This window comes from Loxodonta africana, chromosome 9, assembly GCF_030014295.1.
Source record: "Loxodonta africana isolate mLoxAfr1 chromosome 9, mLoxAfr1.hap2, whole genome shotgun sequence".
Lineage (NCBI taxonomy): Eukaryota > Metazoa > Chordata > Mammalia > Proboscidea > Elephantidae > Loxodonta > Loxodonta africana.
Genome location: NC_087350.1, coordinates 99,289,779 through 99,313,280, shown reverse-complemented (window position 1 = coordinate 99,313,280; position 23,502 = coordinate 99,289,779). Strand labels below are relative to the sequence as shown.

Sequence of the window (23,502 nt, the reverse complement as noted above, 5' to 3'; positions counted from 1 at the left end):
TCAGCGCCTCAGCCTCCTCACTTCAACCTCAGGACCTAACACTGCTCAGTTGCACTACCAGCAGCTGTAGATACACCCAAGTGAAAATTGAGGTTCTAAAGCTAGTCATTTTTGTCAAGAATATTTATTTTCTCATTTCAGAAAGTAGATGTTACCAGCAGAGCTGTGATGGAAATCATGACTAAAACAATTGAATACCTTCAACCCAATCCAGGTAAGGGTTCATCTTATACGTTTGGGGTGCCCTTCCAAGGTAACGTTGAGTTTCTCTCTGGTAGAAATTTTAGACTGAGTGTGCTTCCCCTTCATTGTTCCACTTTCCTGGAGGTTCAGTGACTTCATGTATAGTGTGTTGACTGTTGGCGGGAGTGGGAGGATTTTAAGGCTCACACTGAAGTTACTGGAGGATTCTGTGGTTTTACCTCACTGTAGTAGTGTTTAAAAGCATTTCGTGGGCAGCTTAGGTACATAGTATCAAGGTAGCTGACACCTGAATTTTTATTTTCAAGACAATGGTAAGAAAAGAAAAAATTGGATAGCTTTAAGATGTAATGATTCCAAGAAGGTGTGAAAAAAATGGGAAGTTGAATAGTTTTTGAGAAATAGAAGATTTGTGTTCAAAGAGCATCATTGAAGTCTTTGGAGCCTTGGCTTTAGTCTCCTTCTTCTCTAACCACATCAGGGTCAGCATTTGCTCCAGCTAACCTGTTGCACTCTAAGAGAAAAGTGTTGTAATAAAGGCAGTAGAGTTCTGCCTTGAAGAGAGAGCCAGGCAGAACTGGGGTGAACTCTGTAGGCGCCAGTTTGTAGCAGAGAAAAGCAGATACATCATAGGTCTCTTCACTGTTCTACCTTTATATCAGTTCCTAACTGCGTAGTGCAGAAACTTGAAGCAAGGCTGAATGTACTTAAGTGAAATATATGGGAATTTGGTAAACTGCTTACCTTTGAGACTAGTTTTGTTGGGAGTTTTAGGTTGGGACACTTTGGTGGTCTTAGAGAAGATGGCCCAGGCAACTGCATCATCCCAAATGTGTTTGAAGTATGCTTGAGCACTGTGGGCATTTGTGGGGAAGAACTAAGAAAGTGGAAGTGTGTGAAATAAGAGGAAATTGGACGAGTGCAATAGTTAGTGCTGACTAACTCTCTGCTGCTTTCTGCAGCTGGCTGTGGCTTCCATTCAACCTTTATTCACCCAGGCTAGCATAGCTGTTGTTTTGAAGATGAACAGACTATGTGGAATAGCACTCTTTTTTTTTTTTTCCTCCTTCTTAAAATGCATTAGAGATGGGATTATGAGAGGGAATAAAATACAGAAGTAAATATGGTAAGCTATCTTTTTGTTGTTAGCTGCCAGCAAGTCTACTCCCAACTCGTGGTGACCTTAACTACAACAGGATGAAACACTGCCCAGTTCATCGTTCCACAGTTGTCAACATGTTCGTGTCCGTTGTGGTGGCTACTGTGGCAGGGTATCTCACTGACGGTTTCCCTTGCCACTGCTGGCCCTCTACTTCACCAATCGTGACGTCCTTCTCTAACCATTGATCCCTCTTGATGACATGTCCAAAGCGAGTGAGTGGGGCAGTGTTCTGTTGTGATCCATAAGGTTTTTATTGGCTAATTTTTGGAAGTAAATTGCCTAGTCTATCTTAATCTGGAAGCTCCACTGAAACCTGTCCACCATGGGTGACCCTACTGGTATTTGAAATATACTAGTGGGATAGCTTCCAGCATCACAACAACATGCAAGCCACCACAATATGACATACTGACAGGTGGATGGTAAGCTACAGGAACCAGGAATTTACCTGCAGTGTACCAGGTAAGTTTTTCAAATGGTTAGCTAATTAGGCAAAGAATAGCAAAAAATCAGACTTCTGATTTTCATGTAGAGCTGTTTTCATGATCTTTATATTCCACAGAGATCCAAGGATCCCTTAGATGCACATCTTTCCCTTGGTATTTAAACAAATGTAATAGGTCAAGTTCTGGCAAGATAGTGCCCTCCCTTACCAGAAAAAAATCATTGTGTGCGGGAAGGAAACCCTGGTGGCATAGTGGTTAAGAGCTATGGCTGCGAACCAAAAGGTCAGCAGTTCGAATCCACCAGGCGCAGTTCTGCTCTGTCCTGTAGGGTCACTATGAGTTGGAATTGACTCGACTGACCCCAGCAGGTTTCGGTTTTTGGATGTGTGAGAAATTTTTGTCTTTACCTTTGCGTACCCAAACCCAGTACCGTCGCATAGAACCTTGAAATACTCTTGTTATCTCCTGGGATTTACAAGTGAATTGTGCTAGTAACTCATTGCTGTAAGACTAAGATAAAGACAGAAAGATTTTTAAAATAAATGAAATGTTACAAATGCTATTAAAAGCCCCTTTATGCTCCCCGTCCTCCCTGAGATAACCAGTCCCCTCCTCATTGGAGCCCTGGTGGTGAAGTGATTATCTGACTGCTAACCTGGAAGCAACCCTATAGGACAGATGAAAACTACGGGGGCAGTTTTCATCTGCCCTATAGGGTTGCTTTGAGTCAGAATCAACTCGATGGCAATGGGTTTAATGCATTTTAAATACAGTGCTAGTTACACACACTGTATATGTTTTTTAAAAGTAACCTTTTTTAAAACATAAAACAATCAAACAATTCATAGTATAGAAAAGGACTAAAAATCTAATGTAACACCAATCCTCTGTGGAAGTCTCTCAGTGTCCCTGTGTAATGGAATTGTGCTCCGTAGTATAGTGTAGTGAGTTGAATAGTGCCCCCACACAAAAAAAATCATGTCCAACAGGAACCTCAGAATGTGACCTTAATTGGAAATAGGGTCTTTGTAGCTATAACTAGTTAAGGATCTCAAGATGAAATCATCCTGGATTTAGCATGGGCCCTAAATCAAATGACCAGTGCCGTTATAAAAGAGGACATATGTGCAGAGAAGAAGGCCACGTGAAGATAGAGGCAGAGATGGGAAAAGAGGACATACGGATGCACAGAGAAGGCCACGTGAAAATAGAGGCAGAGATGGGAAAAGAGGACATACAGACATGCAGAGAAGGCCACGTGAAGACAGAGGCAGAGATGGGAAAAGAGGACATACAGATGCACAGAGAAGGCCATGTGAAGATAGAGGCAGAGATGGGAGTTAGACTACTACAAGCCGAGGAACACCAGGGAGAGGCAAGGAAGAATTTTCCCTCAGAGCCTCCTCAACACCACCGACACCTTGATTTTAGACTTCTGGCTTCCTGAACTGTGAGAAAATAGATTTCTGTTGTTCTAAAGCACCCAGTTTGTGCTAATTTGGTAAGGCAGCCCCAAGAAACTAATGCACCTTGAAGTCCTCATGTTAGCGGGGAAAGACACAGGCCAAAGAACACAAGAAATTTTCTCAAAGTTATATACCTCGGAGAGGACAAAGTCAGATTTGAACCCAAAGTCCGTGCACTTTTCATTGAACCGTCCTGACTTGGAGAAGAGTGGGTTCAATTTTATTTAGGTGTATAATAAAGCCAGGAGCCCTGGTGGTACAGTGGTTAAGAACTTGGTTGCTGACCAAAAGGTCAGCAGTTCGAATCTACGAGCCACTCCTTGGAAATCCTATGGGGTAGTTCTACTGTGTCCTATAGGGTCGCTATGAGTTGGAATCAGCTCACTGGCAACGGGTTCAGCTTTAGTTATAATAAAACCAGTTGCAGTCAAGTCATTTCCAACTTATGACAACCACTAGCTGCAGTCGAGTCAATTCTGACTCATGGCAACCCCACCGAGTAGAACTGTGCTCCATTGTGCTCAGTGGCTGATTTTTCAGAAGCAGATCACCAGGCCTTTCTTCCCAGGTGCCGCTGGGTGGACTCAAACCTCCAGTCTTTCAGTTAGTAGCCAAGTGTGTTAACCATTTGTACCACCCAGGGACTCTTCCTTATCTATAAAAAGGTGAATAGTGCTTAACTTGCAGGGTTGTTGTAAGCATGTTGTTAGGTCCCAATGAGTTGATTCTGACTCATAGTGGTCCCGTTTGAGAAAGTAGGACTGCCCCATAGGGTTTTCTAGCCTATAGTCTTTATGGGAGCAGATCAACAGGTCTTCTTCCTTGGAGCCACTGGATGGGTCTGAACCACCAACCTTTAGATGAGCAGCTGAGCGCTTAACCATGGGGCTACCAGGGTTTCTGTTGTAAGTATAAACCAAAAAAAAAAAAAAACCCAACTTGTTGCCACCGAGTTGATTCCAACTCATAGCGATCCTATAGGACAGAGTAGAACTGCCTCATGGGGTTTCCAAGGGGCAGCTGATAGATTCGAACTTCCGACCTTTTGATTAGCAGCTGAACTCTTAACCACTGAGCCACCAGGGCTCCTATTGTAAGTATAAAAAAGTATAGGAGCCCCATTTTCAGTGTATACAACAGAAATTCTGAAAGGAAACAAATTGTGGGATTGAGACTTATTTTTGCTTTAATAAAAAAGATTTCTGACAGAAAGTAATTGGGGGAGGTTTTAATTTTTAGAAATGACACATTTTTAATTGAATACTGAATGTGTTAATTGTCTGCCAGTGTAATAGTTTTATGGCTATTTAAGAACTGAGTGGATATCTGCCACCAAGGACAACACTAAGGCCTTGACCGACCAATCCCCAGCAGTTACATATGGGCAGGCACACACATATACAAATAAGTGTCACCCAAAAGAGACCAGAAAAAAATTAAAGTTCACATAATCACTCCCCAGAATTTAGACAATCACCATTTAAGTGGTCTCTGATAGATATGATTTTTTTTTTCCTCCATGAATTCCTTACCCCGAGAGCAGACACTGGCTATGGAGCTGTTGAAATGTGGCTGGTCGAGCACACTTATTGTTTAAAACCTGGCGGTCCTTGAGAAGGGGATGCAGGAGCTGACAAACACCCACAGACTCAGTCCACAGGCATAAAAGAGCAGAAGGGAGTATTCCCAAACTGATGCACTTTGTGAGATACTGTGACCCGTTGGCCCCTCAGTGACCCCAGGAGCTGAGCTGACCAATGTGGACAGCTGGATACTGGTTTTGAATAAGCAAGCTCTGGCTTGGGTCAGAGCAGGGACTGGCGCCAAGCAACAAATTTACATGCACAGATCAGTAGAATTGATGGAAATGGAAATTTGAGGATACTTTGAGAGTATCTTTTATGAGAGCAATATTTTAGGGTGTTTGCTGGCTTTCAGATCGTGTTGTTGTGGAGTGTATAGATCTTTTATATTCTCAAATCTCAGTTCCTATTGAAATGATGACCAAAGAGATTCTGATTTATTTTCAGGAATTATGGGAAATGCTGTGGAATGCCCCACATCCTCTCTGGCCCACCTGCAGAGCCATGTTTTAAGAAGGCAGACCTGAGCATACCATTCTTGTGCATAAAACCCTTCCGGGGCTTTTCATTGCTTTTAGGATTAAGTCTAAAAATCTCAGCATGGCCTAAAGGGCCCTCTCTGCCCTTTTCCCTCCACCTTGCTAGGCTAATACCCACATCTCCCTCAGGTTCAGTGTAAAGGTCATTCAAGCCTTCCTGGGCCCCTGACTGCGTTTGGTTTCCCTGTAAACTTCCGTCTCATAATTCCAGGTGCTTTTCAATGTTGGCACATATCACACTCGTTGTAAGTACATAAATGTTTGGGTTTTGTTTGTTTTCCCTCCACTGTGAAGACTGGACTGCGCCTGTCTTATTTACTGCCGCATCTCTGGCACCCAGCTCAGTGCCAGGCAGTTGGTGACACTTGGATATTTGAATAAATGAATTATTAAGCTCAGTTGACAGTCAGTGACTAATGTGATAAAACTGCTGTCATACAAAGGAGAGGAGGAACAGCTCTTCTTTTACCCCTAAACCATCAGATCCACCCATGTAACCGATAGTTGTTAAACATGACTATTGTACCATTACGTAAACACCAATTCTAGATGCTGTGGGGGATAGCAATAGGACCAAGATTGGGCCCCTGCCCTCTGAGACCTCACAACCTAGCAGCATATTATGTACACTCTGAGGAGAGTGGCCCAGAGGGTTTTCCAGCCAATTCCTTCAGGGAACTTCAGCTAGCTGATGAGGTGGGGAAGGCCAAATTCAGTCACAGGCCTAAAGGTCTGCCCTGGGAAGCAGGGATTTTGAGAACATAGACCAGAGAGCTGTAAAGTGTTTCAGTTTTGACTATGAAATGATTCTAACAGGAACGGCATTAACCAGTACAAATTTTTAAGTGGCTTACATTAAAAATAATTCAAACATGAAAGAAAAAAAAAACATGAAAGAAGCGGCTCTCAAATTCCATTGTACTGGTTGTGAGCCTCCATTCTCATGGCACCTGAGAGTGAAGATTCGAGAATATAATAAATCAGCCTTCCTGTTTGAGTATTCTGATGCCTGTGGGGAAGAAAATGACACTAAATCAGGGTTGTCCAGTAGTGATAAGAGATGTAAGCCACATGAGTGACTTTGAATTTTCTAGTAGCTGTTTTTTTACATTAAAAAAGGAAAAAGAAAAGTAAAATTGATTTTTTCTTTTAATTATTTTTATTGTGAAAAGTTGATTCTAATAATATATTTTAACCTAATATAACCAAATTAGCAATCAGTATTAAAAACTGTAATGTGATGTCATATAGGGAATTGCTTTTATATGGCCTTTCTAGTCATGGTCTTCTAACTCTTTCAAAATGATTGGCTGGGCCACAGTCTTGCAGGAGATTGCTCAGTTTACTATGCAAATTGAGTGACTTGCAGACCGATGAGGGAATGGTCAGTTTACTATGCAAATTGAGTGACTTGCAGACCGATGAGGGAATGGTCAGTTCGTGGTCCTGGTGGGCCATGCGTTGAAACTAGCATGGGGTTTGCTTATATAAGGGCCAATCCCACAGAGTTTCAGGGGGATCTCACTACCATCAAAAACAGTCTGGATCAGAATGTGTCCTTTGGACCCAAGGGTCTCTGTGCTGAGAACCTCCTAGACCTGCTGAGAACCTCCTAGACCCAGAAGAGAGAGTTGTAACACTAAAGGTGGTGCGAGAGGGCAAGAGACAGTGGCTTGCCAGCCCTCAGAGCAAGGTGGCTATGGTGGGCTTGCCGGTCCGAGGAGAGAGAGCTGAGCACTTTTGGGCAGGAGACTTGCCAGGGGAACGAAAAGAGCTGTAACACTTGCTTGTGCAGAGCAGAGGTCTGAGTGTGCCCTGTGCTGGGGCCGCACTCCTCCTCCCTACCCCGCCAGGTGAACATTGTGGGCCTGGGTAGCGTGCAGGTCCCCAAAGCAGGGTGGTGGTAGCTAGAAGCAGAGGTGACGTGAGCATAGCATCTGACCTGAACCATGGTGTGTCTGACCGGCAACGTAAGAATGGACGTGGATGATTTGGGGAAGGGTAAGCATTTCCTCTTTGAGAATGTTATTGTTTACCATTTGCTTTCTATAAATAATAATAATGGCTTTCACTTTGCCAATACTGTGTGTCTCATGTTTCCAGCTCAGTCACAGATGAATGTAGCACCCATAGAATGGGTAATGCCAGTGGATATATGTGTCTCATTCCTAGCAGTCTTATGGCTGCCTGGAAGTCTGAGGCACAGCCTGTCTGCATGTGTAATGCAGACAGAGCGTACAGAGATATTTTACATTTCCTTTTTTCTCATACTAAGTCGTTGAAATTTGGTGTGTATTCTATCTTTATAGCACATTTCAATATAGACTATCCACATTTCACGTGCTCAGCAAACCAGGAAAAACCAAACCCACTGCAATCGAGTCGATTCTGACTCATAGCGACCCTATAGGATTTCCAAGGCTACAATCTTTGCGAATGCAGACTGCCACATCTTTCTCCCTCACAGTGGCTGGTGGGTTTGAACTGCCCACCTTTCAGTTAACAGCCGAGCACTTTAACCACTGTGCCACCAGGGCAGCCCCACATAGCCACATTTCCAATAGTGGACAATTTGTCATCCAACCTATTTATTATAGTTGGATAGAAGCTAGGTGTTTAGCTCCTTGGTTTATGTGTATTAGCGATTGTTTTTTCGGCAGCGAAATGGACAGTTTACTTAGGGCCAGAATGTCTTTTTTTTTTAACAGTCCTAAAATCTGTGTCATGGCACTCTAGTAGAAATTTTGCCCTTGAATGGAATAATAGATGTGGCTGGGTTGGGCTTCATTTGCTTTTTACCTTCAGTGCCCTGATTATAACAGAGCGCTGCAAACTGTTTTCAGTTTGCACTGAGATGTTATTACATTATTCTGACCCTGACTTCATGATGCAATACGAATTTCCAAGCTGCTTAGCTAAAAAGCAGTGTTAATATGAAAAATGCGGTGCACAGTAGGGGTTTGGTTCTCTGCAGAAATGTTTTTTCCTTTGAATGTCTACATGGCATAGCTTTCTCCAGCCTGCCTAAGATGGGGGTATTAAATTGGAGTCATTAGATCTCTGTTTAAATTTTTATAATAATAACTTCAAATCTCATTTGTGGAACATTGCCTGTGGAAGTAAATGATAGCTGTATTAGTTTTAAAATATCCCATTAGTCCTGCAAATATCTTACATCAAAGTTATTATACTTCTTTCCCACAAGCAGCCCTCTTAATCATGCCCTTCCCAAGATGATTAAATACAGTGATTATAAAATGCTTGGTGATGGTGGGGCTGAAAATTAATAATGCATTATTTGACATTCATGTGTTCAAATCTTAGCCTCACAACACAGTGAATTTGCTGTATTTCCAGGAGGGCAGGGATTAGGTCATATTTATCTTTGTTTCGTTCAGGACTACGACCACTTGGCCTGGCACATTGCTTGCACTTAACAAGTCTGCTGAATACAGAGGCATGGATGAATATATCCATCCTTCGGCTAAGGAATAAGGGACATGTACTGAGTCTAGTAGCCAGAGTTTTACTTTTCCAAACTCTGACACTGAAAAATATACAAATTTAATAAAGGATGGATTGGAAAAGTAATTTGAGGAAAATGTTGGCTCAGTTTCAAAGGAAAAGGGTCTTTCCAGGTAAACATTAAAGAGGAAAATGCAATAGTGATAGTAATGGTACAATTCATATACTGTGTGTATCGAAAAGGCTGGGGAGGTTCCTATTTCTACTACATCTTTAGGGAAGGTATTGAAAATTAAAAACAAAACAGACCAAAAATAAATAAATAAACCCGTTGCCATCAAGTCAATTCAGACTCATAGCCACCTTATAGGACAGAGTAGAACTGCCCCATAGAGTTTCAAGACTGTAATCTTTACAGAAGTAGACTGCCACATCTTCCTACCATGGAGCTGCTAGCAAGTTTAAACCACCAACCTTTCAATTAGCAGCCAAGTGCTTTAACCACTGCACCATCAGGGCTCCCTGTTGAAAAATAAAATCCATTGCCATCGGGTTGATTCCAACTCATGGAAACCCTATAGAACAGAGTAGAACTGCTCCATAGGGTTTACAAGGAGCACCTGGTGAATTCGAACTGCTGACCTTTTGTTTAGTAGCCGTAGCTCTTAACCATTATGCTACTAGGCTTTTCTGTTGAAAATTAGTAGGTTCCTAATACGCTTGAAACATCCTAGATAATCCAGGGTATAAATCCTTAGCGTGGCCTTGAGGTGCTTGCAGTGTCCCTGCTCTCTCTCTGTGTCATTCCTTCTCACTCTTTTTTTTGCCTCACTGGCCTTTCGTTTCTCCAGAGCATCAAGCTCTTTCCTGCACCAGGACTTTGTCCTGGCTGATTCCTCTTCTGCAGCACCCTAGATGACCCTTATTGGACACCTGTCTTACTCATCCTTCCCGTTTCAGCATAAACGTCGCCTCCTAAGAGCCATTCCCTAAGCACGCCATCACATCAGGCCCACTCCTGTTTTATTCTCTCACGGCACCTTCACATGAGTCCCCTCCCCAAATCTCTCCAGTGGGTCCCTGCTTAGAATAAAATTGAAAGTCCTTATAACGTTTACAAGGTCCCGCGTATGATCCAGCATCCAGCTCTCTCTCTGACTTCATTTCCTACAACCCTGGCAGTCTCCATCTTGCACCTTCTGCACCAGCCTCACCCGCCTTCCTGCTATTCCTCAGCACAGCAATCGCACTTACTGGTCTGGCCCTTGCCAGTCGCACTGCTGAGTCCCTGTCTCCAAATCTCAAAGTCCTCACTTGGCTCTCTGCTCAAATGTCACCTCATTTGCTAACCACCTTGTTTTTAAAACATCACTCTCTAAGCTTTTTCCCCGTTTTGTTGTTCTTCATAGCATGTTTCACTTCTTTTTTTTTTTTAATGTGTTTTCAGTAAAGGTTTACACAGCAGTTTAGGTTCTCATTCAACAATTTCTAGACAAGTTGTTCAGTGACCTCAGTTATTTTCTTCACGATGTGCAGTCTCAATGTTTCTGTTGTGGTTGTTCTGTTTCCATTAATCTAGTTTCCCTATCCCCTTACATTCTCCATCTTTGTTTTAAAGTAATTGTTGACTGTTTGATCTTACATAGCTGAGTTTTTAAAGGATCACAGTACTCATGGGTGATAATTCTTTATTTTGTGATACAATCTGTTATTTCACTAAAAGGTGACCTCAGGGGCTAGCTTTTTTGTTTGTTTTATTGAACTTTAGATGAAGGTTTACAGAACAAAGTAGTTTCTCATCAAACAGTTAGTACACACATTGCTGTATGACATTGGTTAACAACCCTACGACATGTCAACACTCTCCCTTCTCAACTCTGGGTTCCCTGTTACCAGCTTTCCTGTCCCCTCCTGCCTTCGAGTCCCTGCCCCAGGGCTGGTGTGTGTCAGGGGCTAGTTTTGCTTCCAGACTTAAAGACTATCTCAGGGTAATAGGCTCAGGGAGTCCTCCAGTCTCAATGGGTCTGGTAAGTCTGCTGCTTTTTTTTTTTTAATGAATGTGAAGTTCTGTTCTACATTTTCTCCCATTCTATCAAGGTCCGTCTCTTGTGACTCTAATCAGAAGAGTAGGTACTGGTAGTCAGGCACCATCCACTTCTCATCTCAGGTAGATGAGGCCATGGTTCATGTAGACTATTAACCCTATAGACTAGCTTCTTCTTTGAGTCTTTGGTTTCCTCTTTCTCTTTTGCTCTGGATGAATAGAGACCAGTAGTTGTATCTGTAACACTTGTCACCTTCTTAACTTTTTATTATGTATGTCCTTGTTAGAAGTATCGCTTCTCTTGGCTACCATAATGCACATGGCCTGAGTGTAGGATCACTGTTTGTATACTTCGTTCAAAGAACCCTGTTCTTTTATTGTATTCGTCTCAATATTTACTTTTGTACATTGTGCTTATTTGTTTGATATACTGCCTTCCTTATTCTTTTTCCTGGATTTTACACTCTCCCTGTAGCGGTCAGCTTGATTTATTAAAAATATAAATCATATCTTGTCATCACTCCTTTGTTTACAACTCACCAGTGGCTTCCCATTGAGCTAAGTATTCACTTCCTGGCTACGGGGCCTTGTGTGATTTGGCCATGGCTCTTTTCTGACCCCATCTTGTCTTCTGTCCAGTCTCACTGGCTTTTTTATTTTTTTTTAACTTTTATTGAGCTTCAAGTGAACGTTTACAAATCAAGTCAGTCCGTCACATATAAGTTTATATACATCTTACTCCGTACTCCCACTTGCTCTCCGCCTAATGAGTCAGCCCTTCCAGTCTCTCCTTTCGTGACAATTTTGCCAGCTTCCAACTCTCTCTATCCTCCCATCCCCCCTCCAGACAGGAGATGCCAACACAGTCTCAAGTGTCCACCTGATATAATTAGCTCACTCTTCATCAGCATCTCTCTCCTACCCACTGTCCAGTCCCTTTCATGTCTGATGAGTTGTCTTCAGGGATGGTTCCTGTCCTGTGCCAACAGAAGGTTTGGGGACCATGACCGCCGGGATTCCTCTAGTCTCAGTCAGACCATTAAGTGTGGTCTTTTTATGAGAATTTGGGGTCTGTATCCCACTGATCTCCTGCTCCCTCAGGGGTTCTCTATTGTGCTGCCTGTGAGGGCAGTCATCGATTGTGGCCGGGCACCAACTAGTTCTTCTGGTCTCAGGATGATGTAGGTCTCTGGTTCATGTGGCCCTTTCTGTCTCTTGGGCTCTTAGTTGTCATGTGACCTTGGCGTTCTTCATTCTCCTTTGCTCCAGGTGGGTTGAGACCAATTGATGCATCTTAGATGGCCGCTTGTTAGCATAAGACCTCAGACGCCACATTTCACAGTGGGATGCAGAATGTTTTCATAATAGAATTATTTTGACAATTGACTTAGAAGTCCCCTTAAACCATGGTTCCCAAACCCCCGCCCTTGTCACTGTCTTTTTTAATTTTTTTATCCTCAGCCATGTTAAGCTTGTTCCTACCCTAGGGTCTTTGCACAGGAACCTCCCGTGCCTGGAATGCTGTTCTCTTGGCCTCCATCATTCATGCTGCTTCTCATCATTCCACCTCCAATCAGATGTCATCTCCTTGGGAGGGCCTTTCCTGGCCACTCTATTTAAAATAACTTCTCTCCATACCTCTCATATAGCCTCTGTTACGGACTGAATTGTGTCCCCCCAAAGTATCTGTCAACTCGGGTAGGCCATGATTCCCAGTATTGTGTGATTGTCTACCATTTTGTCATCTGATGTGATTTTCCTATGTGTTGTAAATCCTACCTCTGTGATGTTAATGAGGCAGGGTTAGAGGCAGTTATGTTGAGGCAGGACTCAATCTACACGATTAGGTTGTATCTTGAGTCAATCTCTTTTCAGATATAAAGAAGCAAGCAGGGACCTCATATCACCAAGAAAGCAATGCTGGGAACAGAGCACATACTTTGGGCCCAAGGTTCCCGCACTGAGAAGCTCCTAGACTAGGAAAGATTGATGACAAGGACCTTCCCTCAGAGCCATCAGACAGAGAAAGCCTTCCCCTGGAGCTGGCAGCCTTGAACTTGGACTTCTAGCCTCCTAGACTTTGAGAGAATAAATTTCTCTTTGTTAAAGTCATCTACTTGTGATATTTCTGTTCCAGCAGCAATATATAACTAAGACACTCTGCTATTATCTTCTATCACCATTTGAAATTATCTTCCACTTTATCTTTTTGCTCATTGTCTGCCCATCACCCCCTTTCCCATTTAGAATACAATCTCCACCATGGTAGGGACTTTGTCTATGTCATGGATTGAATTGTGTCCCCCAGAAATATCAATCAACTGGGCTAGGTCATGATTCCCTTGTATGATTGTCCACCATTTTATCTTCTGATATGATTTCCCTGTATGTTGTAAATCTTATCGCTATGATGTAATAAGATGGATTTGCGGCAATTATACTGATGAGGTCTACAAGATTGGGTAGTGTCTTAAGCCAATCTCTTTTGAGATATAAAAGAGAGAAGCAAGCAGAAAGTCATGGGGACCTCATATCACCAAGAAAGCAGCACCAGGAGGTGCTGAGATGTTCCCAGGCCAGGGAAAGACTGATGACAAGGACCTTCCTCCAAAGCCAACAGAGAGAGAAAAAGCCTTCCCCTGGAGCCAGCGCCCTGAATTCAGACTTCTAGCCTACTGGGCTGTGAGAGAATAAACTTCTCTTTGTTAAAGCCATCCACTTGTATTTCTGTTATAGCAGCACTAGATGACCAAGACAGTCTGTTTTACTTACTATCCCTAATATCTAGAACAGTACCAGGCCCTCAATAAATACCTGTTGGGTGAATATTGCTTATCTTTCCCACTGTGTACCTTAAATTCATTGAGACAAGGGCTATATCTATTTTTCTAATTTATATATACACCTAGTGCCTAGCTCAGTGTTTGTTTCTTAGTACGCGCTTTGTTTTCTGAATGAGTCCATCAAACCATGTTAAGCATGTTTAAGTTCCTTATACAAGCAGCTAACCTTTTTAGGTAGAGTCTTGGTCTAAAGATATGTGGAGGCCAGGATCAGAGCTCTTTCTCTATATATAATATCTACTTAGTGTCATGCACAATGAATACGTTTCACAGTTGCTTTTGAAAAGTGTGCATGTGTCTGCTCTCATGTATAAGATCATGAGGCTAGAGCTATTGACAGACGATTCATATTTATAGACCTAGATAAGAATTTTCCCTATTTTCCAGTAAGAAAACTGAAGCTTTAAGTGACCCTATAGTACAGAGTAGAACTTCCTCATAGTGTCTCCATGAAGCGTCTGGTGAATTCAAACTGCCAACCTTCTGGTTAGCAGCCAAAGCCTTAACTACTGCGCCACCAGGGCTCCAGATAATTTTCCAGGGTCATGCAGCAGAAGAACCAGAGTTCATATTCAGATAAGACTACCTCCAAAGTCCATTTTGTTTTCACTATCTTATGCTTCAGAATATTACTATTCCTTTATTTCTGGTGTGTGTGGCGAATGCACTCTGGGGTAACCCTCCAGTGAATCACGCGTTTGTATAACCCTCTCCCCTCGGGTGTGGATAGGACCCATGACGTGCTTCTAACAATACAGTATGGCAAAGGGGATAGGATGCCACCCTCTTGGTTGGGTTAGGTTATATGGCAAAGGTGACGTCCCTGGGGTGTCATTGCCTGCTTTCCCAGGGCCTGCTATGAGACCTGTGCAGGCATCTTAGCACTTCCATCCTGAGATGGTGAGTATTTGGTGTCCCACCTCACAGGCTCTTAGGGCTGCTGACTGTGTGCACAGCACAGTGTCCTAAAACATCCCCCCACTGCTTCCAACCCAGAGGCATGAGAAAGCTCTGTCACCTTGGAGAGCTGTGTTATGTAAATAGCATTATTTGGGTTGAGAGTAGCGTGATCCAGTGCTAGAGTTACGTGTTTATGTAACTTAGCAGGCACATCTTCTTCCTTTTCCTCAATCCCTTCTAATATTCAGCTTCAAAAGAAACTGCAGAGGTTTGAGGAAATGTACCAAGTCCTCACTAACTTGTAAATCTTTTGTCATCTAATAACTGCTTTTGGAATCAACTCAATGGCAGTGGGTTTGGTTTTTTGGTTTAGTGTGCAAGGCAAGGGAACCCATTGCTTACTGTGCACTGAGCATTAGAAGAGCCCATTTCACAACTCTACAGACAGGGATTGGCCTGGACTATAAGATAGACAATAATGCTGGCGAAGAGTGAATTTTGTGGCTCAAGTAGACACATGAGACTATGCAGGCGACCCCTGTCTGGTGGTGAGATGAGAAGGAAGAGGGAGACAGGAGCTGGCTGAATGGACACAGGGGAATACAGGGTGGAGAGGAGGAATGTGCAGTCTCATTTAGGAGAGAGTGCACGGCGGGGTGTGTGTGGCTTCTTATATGAGAGACTGGCTTGATTTGTAAACTTTCACCTAAAGCACAATAAGTAAATAAATAAAAAAGAAGAGCCCATTTCAGGCCTGTAAATGTCCTGAGGCTTCACCTGGGAAAATCAGGCCATCATATGCCATCATCACAGGTTGCCAACACGAAATATATGCTCAAAGATTATTTATTGCATACAATTTTGTTTAAAATTATGCTTTGAATCTAATTTACTGTGATTTGAGGATTTATACTCACTCCAGTCGTAATTGCTGTACTGTGCTTTATACCTTTAACTACAATAATTCAGAATTTTTAACCTCCAGCTGAAGACATCATTGAGCCTTATTTCTATAACTTGTACTTCCAATAAAGAGGTGTTTAGCTGTTGGTAGCTATTTCAGTGAAATGACTATTGTAGTGGGTTGGACAGTATCCTTCCTCCAAAAATTCATGTCCACCTAGAGCCTCGTAATGTGACCTTTGAAGATAGGATCTTTTGCAGATATAATTAGTTAAGGATCACAAGATGAAGTGTTCCTGGGTTTACGATGAACCCTAAATCCAATGACTGGTGTCCTTCTAAGATGAGTAGAGGACACAAGGGCACAGAGAAGAATACCATGTGAAGACTGAGGCAGAGATTAGAGTTGTACTGTCACAAGCCAAGTAACACCTGGGACACCAGAAGCTGAAAGAGGCAAGGAAGACTTCTTCTCTAGAGCCTTCAGGGGGAACATGGCCTTGCTGGCACCTTCATTTCAGACTTCTAGCCTCCAGAGCTGTGAAAGAATAAATTTCCGTAGTTCTGAGCCACTGAGTTTAATTTCTTACAGCAGCCCAAGGAAACACACACAGTTTTCAACCACAGTTTTCTCTGACTAAAGTAGAGGAAAGAGGAGAAAAGAACTAATGTTCGTTTAATGCCTGTATTGATTACATTTATCATCTTATTTCACCCTCACAACAACTCTGTCACTGAGTATTATTATTTCTGAGTTATGACCAGGCAAACTGAGGCTGAGGTGGTAAGCACATCCTTACACAGCTAGTGAGTGGCAGGGCTGCACTTGGAACCCTGACTTGTCTTATTCTTTTGATACTGTGTGTCCTTGTATGAGTAAGTAGGGAATGATAATATGTTTTCTCAGCAGGAGAATGCAGTTCTGAATTTTTTTTAATCTTCAAAAGGCTGTATTTCCAAATTTAAATGTTGCTTTGGTCCTCTAAATTTTAACAATGCTTGTTCACAATGTTTATTCTATTTAGTAATTAATTAATTAGCCCTTATAAATTTGGGGAAACCCTGGTGGCGTAGTGGTTAAGTGCTACGGCTGCTAACCAAAGGGTTGGCCGTTCATATCCGCCGGGCGCTCCTTGGAAACTCTATGGGGCAGTTCTACTCTGTCCTATAGGGTCGCTATGAGTCAGAATCGACTCGACGGCACTGGGTTTTTTATGTATGAAATTGGATGATTTTTTACAAGAAGGGGAAATCAGTTGCTTTTCTATTTTCCTTGAAAGATCTATTTGATCTTTTAAAAAAGAAAACCTATTTTTCTAAAGACCAACAAGTAGAAACCATATCATTAGGAAGTATATCTTCTTGTAGAAATAAAAAGAGGAGGGATTTTTTAAATAATAATAAAGTTAAATTTTTTTTCATTGGTGTTTTAAAGTTTGGCCTTTTTTTTTTTTAATCTCAGTAGCGGTTTTGCAAAAGAATAACTTTTCTTTGGTTTTGAGAATTTACATGAAGGTTCTGTGTATATTGGGAGAGATACCATCTACTTATTTGCAGGTGACCTAGTTGATTTATCCTTGTGGATTCTAATGCATGTATCAGAAACATGTAGCTTTGAAAGGCATTATAGAAACCAGGTAAGTCAGTCATCTTAAGTTGGAGGTGAAGAAGAGGAGGAAGTCCAGAGAGGTTAGGCAGCTGGCCCAAGGTCACCCAGATAAAAAAAATCTTAAATCTCCTAACTCATGGTGCAGCGCTCATTCTGCGTCCTGAGTCACAGCATCTATCACGCTGCCTTATCTTTGCATTTTGAAACACCTCATGAGTGTAAATATAGCTAAAACTCTAAATTTTGCTACTGATAAATCCTAATTTGACCTATTTTAATAAAACAAAACAAAACAAAAAAGCCAAACCCACTGCTGTCAAGTCTGTTCTGACTCATAGCACCCCTATAGGACAGAGTTGCCCATAGGGTTTCCAACGCTGTAAATCTTTATGGAAGCAGATTGGTGCATCTGTCTCTCAAGGAGCAGCTGGTGGGTTTGACCCGCCAACATTTAGATTAGCAGCCAAGCACTTTAACCACTGTGCCACCAGGGCTCCCCCATTTTAACAAAGGTGTAATAAAATAATGAGAGCTGGTGTAGCATTCTGGGAAGAGAATAGGCTTTTGAAACACAACTAGAATTCAAATTCTGGCTCAGCCCCTTGCTGCTGTGTATCCTTGGGAAAATTACCCTAACTACTCTGTGTTTCTGTTTCCTTACCTTTATAATCAAGAAACAAAACCTGTCCTTTGTGTGACTGGGAGGGTTAAAGAGATAACGTATGTGAATTACGGAGTAGATATTTCTGAAATCAAAGCTGGTCCTGATCTTCAGTTCTTCAATGATATTTTAGGGCTTTTTCAGACCAGATGGTAGCATTTGTGAATGCTTGTATAAATCATTAAGCATTTGTCCTGCTAAAGATCTCTGCTCTTTTGGGCAACTAGGTTTGGTTTTCATAAGGTAGGTAGAGATGACAAAGGAATTAAGCCTCTAAGAGTAGTGCAAGTCTTCTGAAAAACTTGCTCCATGTCTTCAGCCTTCCTTGTACACGGATACTAGTTCACTAGGGCTCCACTGACTTTTCACGCAGCAGTCAGAACATGAAGACGTGATTTGGAATAATGTGGCCACCTTAAGTGTGTTGACTGTGTTCATCAGCACAAGCCTAGGGTGGGGATCAGGTTTTCTGTTTTCCTGTTGTCACAGACAGATGCCAGGTCAATGTTTTCTTATTTGAAATTTCACAGGTGGAGAGGGGAGGAAGCCACTCTTGCAAGCATAATACAGCAGTTTTAAGCAGGCTTGTAATAACGGTTATTTGCCAGAGGGACATTGGTCTCTCCACAAACCTTCCAATCATGGTCCTTTGCGGGGGTGGAGGGAGGGAACTGGGTGGGAAGGGCAGCTCACTGCTTCTTGCTCCCTCCAACAATGGACATGCTTTTTTACCTCCATCTGTCTCACCTTCTTTCAAAGTGAATTTTTTTCTCAGGTGACCTTAGTCAAGAAGAATAAACCCACATGGAGTCTATATAAAGATAGGAAGCTCTAGAAACTCAAGTGAAATGAGAATTATTTAAAAAATGTTTTGCTCTTAAGTGTAGAAATTCAGGTAGTTCTTAAAAGTTGGTTTGATAGAAAGTATGTGAAAATCAGATACAAAAAGACAGTTATAAAATATTTATTTCAAATTGCTCCTAAGTCCTCATAGCACTCACTTTGGGGGTCTTCGTAGTCTCAACCAGTGTTCCGAAGAGCTTGACTAGGCCTTACCTGGCACTGCCATCACTTAGAAGGACATCAAGACAGTGCAGCATGCCAGCAGGGCAATGCCATGCATTCTTTTCAGTGGGGGTCTTTCAGCAGTCCATGAAGCAGTCAAGGGTTATTGCCCTCCCCCGCCACCTCCAAAACAGCTCAGCTCTAGAGAATGAGAACACAACAGGTTGCAAGGCGAGATAGTCACCTAAACTTGGAAACCCTGTTTCCTAAATAGGAGCTCATGATCACTTATGGGCAGAGCTCCCAGGTGACAGCAGCCACTAGCTCCATTTCAGAACATAATAGCAGGTCACAGAAGTCTTTTCTAAGAATTAGAAAAAATGGTATATGTGGAAGAATTTTATTTAAAAAATTAAACTTTTTAATGAAATCATTTAGCCCACATTTAATAAGCACGTACTGTATGCTAGGCCCTGTGCTAGTATTCAGTAGGACATTACTTGTCTTAGGCTGGGTTATTTAGAGAAGCAAAACCAGTAAAGCGTTACATGCAGAGAGAGATTTATATCCAGGAAACAGCTCATGCAGCTGTAGAGGCTGGAATGTCCCAAGTCCATAGATCAGGATAGAGGTTTCTCTTGATTCACGTAGTCTCAGGGGCGGGCAAACCCAAGATCTGCAGGTCGGAGGGCAGGGCTCTTGCTCACAGTCTATGAAGATCAACAAATCCCAAATTCAGCAGATAAGCTGATAGCTCAAGTCCCAAGAACTGGAGATGAGAAAAATAGGAGACAGCTGCAGAATCCAGAGTGAGCAAAAAAGCCAGAACATCTGTTTATATTTAAATGCAGGCCACACCCCCAAGGAAACTCCCTTTCACCTGATTGGCTACTCACAGCAGATTTAATCATGGAGTGATCACATGTAAACACTGAGAATCATGGCCCAGCCAAGTTGACACACAGTCTTAACCATTACAATACTTCTCCATTTATAGCAGAAAACAAGCATGCAGGAAAGAAAAAGCATTGTGTGAGCTATGATCAATGTATGTATGGGTCATTTATCCTTGAAGGCAGAGAAGGGAGAGAAGAATTGGGAAATTTAGAAAAGGTGTGCCTGAAAGACACTGGGCAGGTAGATAGAGAGGGGGAAGGCCATTCCAAGAAGGACAACTCTGTGAACTTCTCGAACTACCAGAAATTTCCTATGGCTAGAAGCCTCAGGGCATATTTCTTTGAGAAGTCTTATATCCAAGAAGAATGACCTTAAGAAAACTTGGAAGAGTTTTAGGAATCATCCAACTTTCTCCTTTTATGGATGAAGATACCTGAGACTCAGAGGTGTATAGTATCACACAGTAAACTTGCTTATATGTCTGGCACTCATAGAAATAGCCAACATTTAGTCAGTGTTTATCATGTGCCTACGTTATGATATACATTATCTCATTTAATCCTTACATCAATCCAACCCAATGAGGTGGAGGTACCATTTTACAGATGAGGTAACTGAGGCCCATAATCACCCAGCAAGAAATACAGTCCAGATTTTAACTCAGCCTCACTCCAGTGTTAGTGTCTTAATCCCACTTTGTTATACTTAATCCATTCTAGTGTTTTTTCCACAATTAGCAGCCAACCTTCTACCTATAAGTACTTTTCTTTTGTCTATCCCGGAAGCACATATTTGTAGAATTAAAATATTTATAGTCAGTTTTATTGACTCTCAGGAGTACATCAAGGATAGATCATTTTTAGTCAGTTGAGATTGTAGACCATCACACAATATATCAGGGAAACAAAGCCACTGAATATTATGGAATAAAGGATTTATTACAGGAATTAAGCTTATATAATTGCAATATATAAGCTTATCAGGAAAGACCAATCCCTAGAAAAGGATATCATATTTGGTAGAGGATCAGCAAAAAATGAGGGAAACCCTCAATGAGATGAGACAATAGTCACAATAATGGGCTCAAACGTATCAAAGGTCATGAAGATGGCACAGGTCTGGGCAGTGTTTCATTGTGTTATACAGAAGGTCACCATGAGTCAGAGCCAATTCAGTGGCAACTAACAGCATCGATGTTTGTGGTTGGAACTGGGGAAGTACAAACCCAAAAGTAAAGTTGAAGGATCAGAGAAAGATGACAGACCAGTGCTGGCACAAGTGAACCAGCTTAGCCCTTGCAGGGGAATCTAGAATGTAGGCAAGTCCAGCTGCTGGAGCAGGACTGCAAAAGGGGGAGCTGGCGTGGAAGGCCATGGAAGGCTGTTGGCTCTTCAAGGATACTACCCCTGTAAATCTGCAGCAAACTTTCTGTGGTGGGCCTGGGGTCATGACTGGTCAGCAGAGCTGACATTGCAGGAGAGCTGGACACAGTAGGGAAGAGCAACGACAAGCTGGAACCCCTGAACACCTCCGCATCTGTCTCTCCTCTTCAGTCACTGACAGCCTACAGAGTGTTACGGTTGCTGCTTCATCTTTACCTCCCAAACCTTGCACAGTCTCATTTTGAATCAACTGTAATGCAGAAACATGCAGGGAAGGCATTCTGGGAAATATAGTTCCTGGTACAACTAAGTTGACAGAACATTCTAGCACACATACTCATAGAAAAGAGAACATGGACAAGGAAGAAGAGAATGCTTTCCTTTGTGTCCACTGCCTGTCATTTGCTATTTATCATTGAATGCTGATGACAACCTTATGAATTAGATATTTTCTTATTTTAAGCATGGGAGAACTAATGTTTGGAAAGGTTAAGGAACAGATACACAGATAGCGGGATTTGCTGCCTGGATTTTTAACTATGACTGTATGAGCTAAAAGCTAATGTCTATTTTAACGCATTATGCTGGTTTCCATGAACGACCGCTTTAATGATTTGTTTTCCTGCTTACTCAGGTGGATTAAGAAATTATAGCAAAAGCTAAGACTTAACAGAAACACAGAAGACTTCAACATTCCTAGCTAGTTGCCCTACTAGATTAGCAGTGGTAGGAGGGACTGGGCAGAGACTCACAGGGATATCATTTTGAGGTCAGAGGAAAATTGCTTGGGCAAGAAGGTGAGCAGAGCTTCTGTTTCACTCTTCAGCTTCCTTCGGCTGTTCTTAGAAAGCTCGTTGGGGACGCTACACATTATACTTTAGAGTTTAGTTCGAATTGAGCGTTGGCAGCCCCTGTTTGTCTTGCTTAAAAGATGGCATGGATTTAGAGGCCAAAAAAAGAAACTGCAATTTTTAGCAAGGACAAAACAATGGAGGAGCCATTTTGAGGCTACGTCAGTCAGCCTTTTATGGCCATCCTAATTTCACTTCCTGCTGTTTCAGCTCACCTGACAAATTTCCTTCCAGAAATCACCTTGATGTGGACTCATCAAGCCCTTTCCTTTTGATGATATTTTCTTTTGGTGACATTTTCTCATGATGCATTTCACCTGACAATCCTTTTGTTCCCTTCCCGGCCAATTCTCTTTACTCTGATGAATGAATTTTTTTAGTAGAACTTTTTGGTTGAAAGACTCCGGAAGTTAGAGCAGTGCCCAGATTGTCAAGGCATTATGAGTGTTGCTTGTCCAGCTCAGCTACTAAGTTGGGTACTATTTTAAACACCCCTTTTCCTGAGGAAGGAAGAAGTGGGAAATATTTTAAATTGAATTTTTATGTATGGGAAATAATACATACATATATTAGACAAAACCAAATCGTTTCACAAAGTTTGTTTTTTACAACAGCAGCCCCTCTCCCCCATTCCCACTGCCCAGAAGCAACACTTTTTCAAGACTCTTGGCAGTTCCTTTAGTTTTTACTTCCACATTTTGAAAGGACATGGCTTATGTTGCTTCTGCTTGATTTTTTAATTTTAGATGTTTTCTGTTTGAGTCCCACTTTGGGAAATAGGAATATTTGCTCATTTCCTATCTTCTCATTCTCCCACATACTTCTCCTTTCATTTTCCCAGTATGCTTATAGCATACGTATGTATTTTTTTTTTTAGATCACTATTCCTTATTTACTTTTATGCCCCTGTAAGCTTAGTATGGAATTCCTGGGTGGTGCAAACAATTAATATGCTCAGCTGCTAACTGAAAGGGTGGAGCTTCCAGTCCACCCAAAGGCATCTTGGAAGAAAGACTCGAAAATCTACTTCAGAAAAATCAGCCATTGAAAATGTGGTGGAGCACAATTTTACCCTGACACACACGGGGTCACCATGAGTCGGAATCCACTTGACAGTAACTGGTACTGGTGTTAGATGATTTGAAGAAATAGGTAAAATATGGTTTACTCTCCTCTCTCATGAAAATGCAGACCACGTTCAAGATGTATTTAATGTAACAGGTAAAAGAATAAAGATCTTCGTAATTGTACAGCATTCAGAATGATGCATTTGCAAATCAGCTGTGGTACATTAAACAGTTTAAAATTACTCACCAGGAGACATCTCAACAGAACAAAGCTATAAGCACATATCACTAACCAGCTTTCAAGAAAGGAATAAATCTTTAGAATGGAAAATGGTCAGAACAGGATTTGAAGGGATAAACTACCTCTTGTGGTTTCTTTACTCCATTTCTTTGATCTCCTTTTATCTCCATTCCCACAGTTCATTCTGTACTTCTGATTGTCCTGTGTTTGCTTATTTCACTTTTATTTGTGCGTTTT

The 23,502-nt window shown here is 41.9% G+C and overlaps 1 protein-coding gene across 1 annotated transcript in view; it reads left to right on the top strand.

Moving 5' to 3' along the window:
• Positions 1-23,502, top strand: part of SH3GL2 (SH3 domain containing GRB2 like 2, endophilin A1) — a 48,873-nt gene that overhangs the window by 12,223 nt on the left and 13,148 nt on the right. Inside the window, exon 2 of the mRNA XM_064290910.1 lies at positions 142-214. Coding sequence (XP_064146980.1) covers positions 142-214 — 73 coding nt within the window. The remainder of the gene's footprint in view (positions 1-141; positions 215-23,502) is intronic.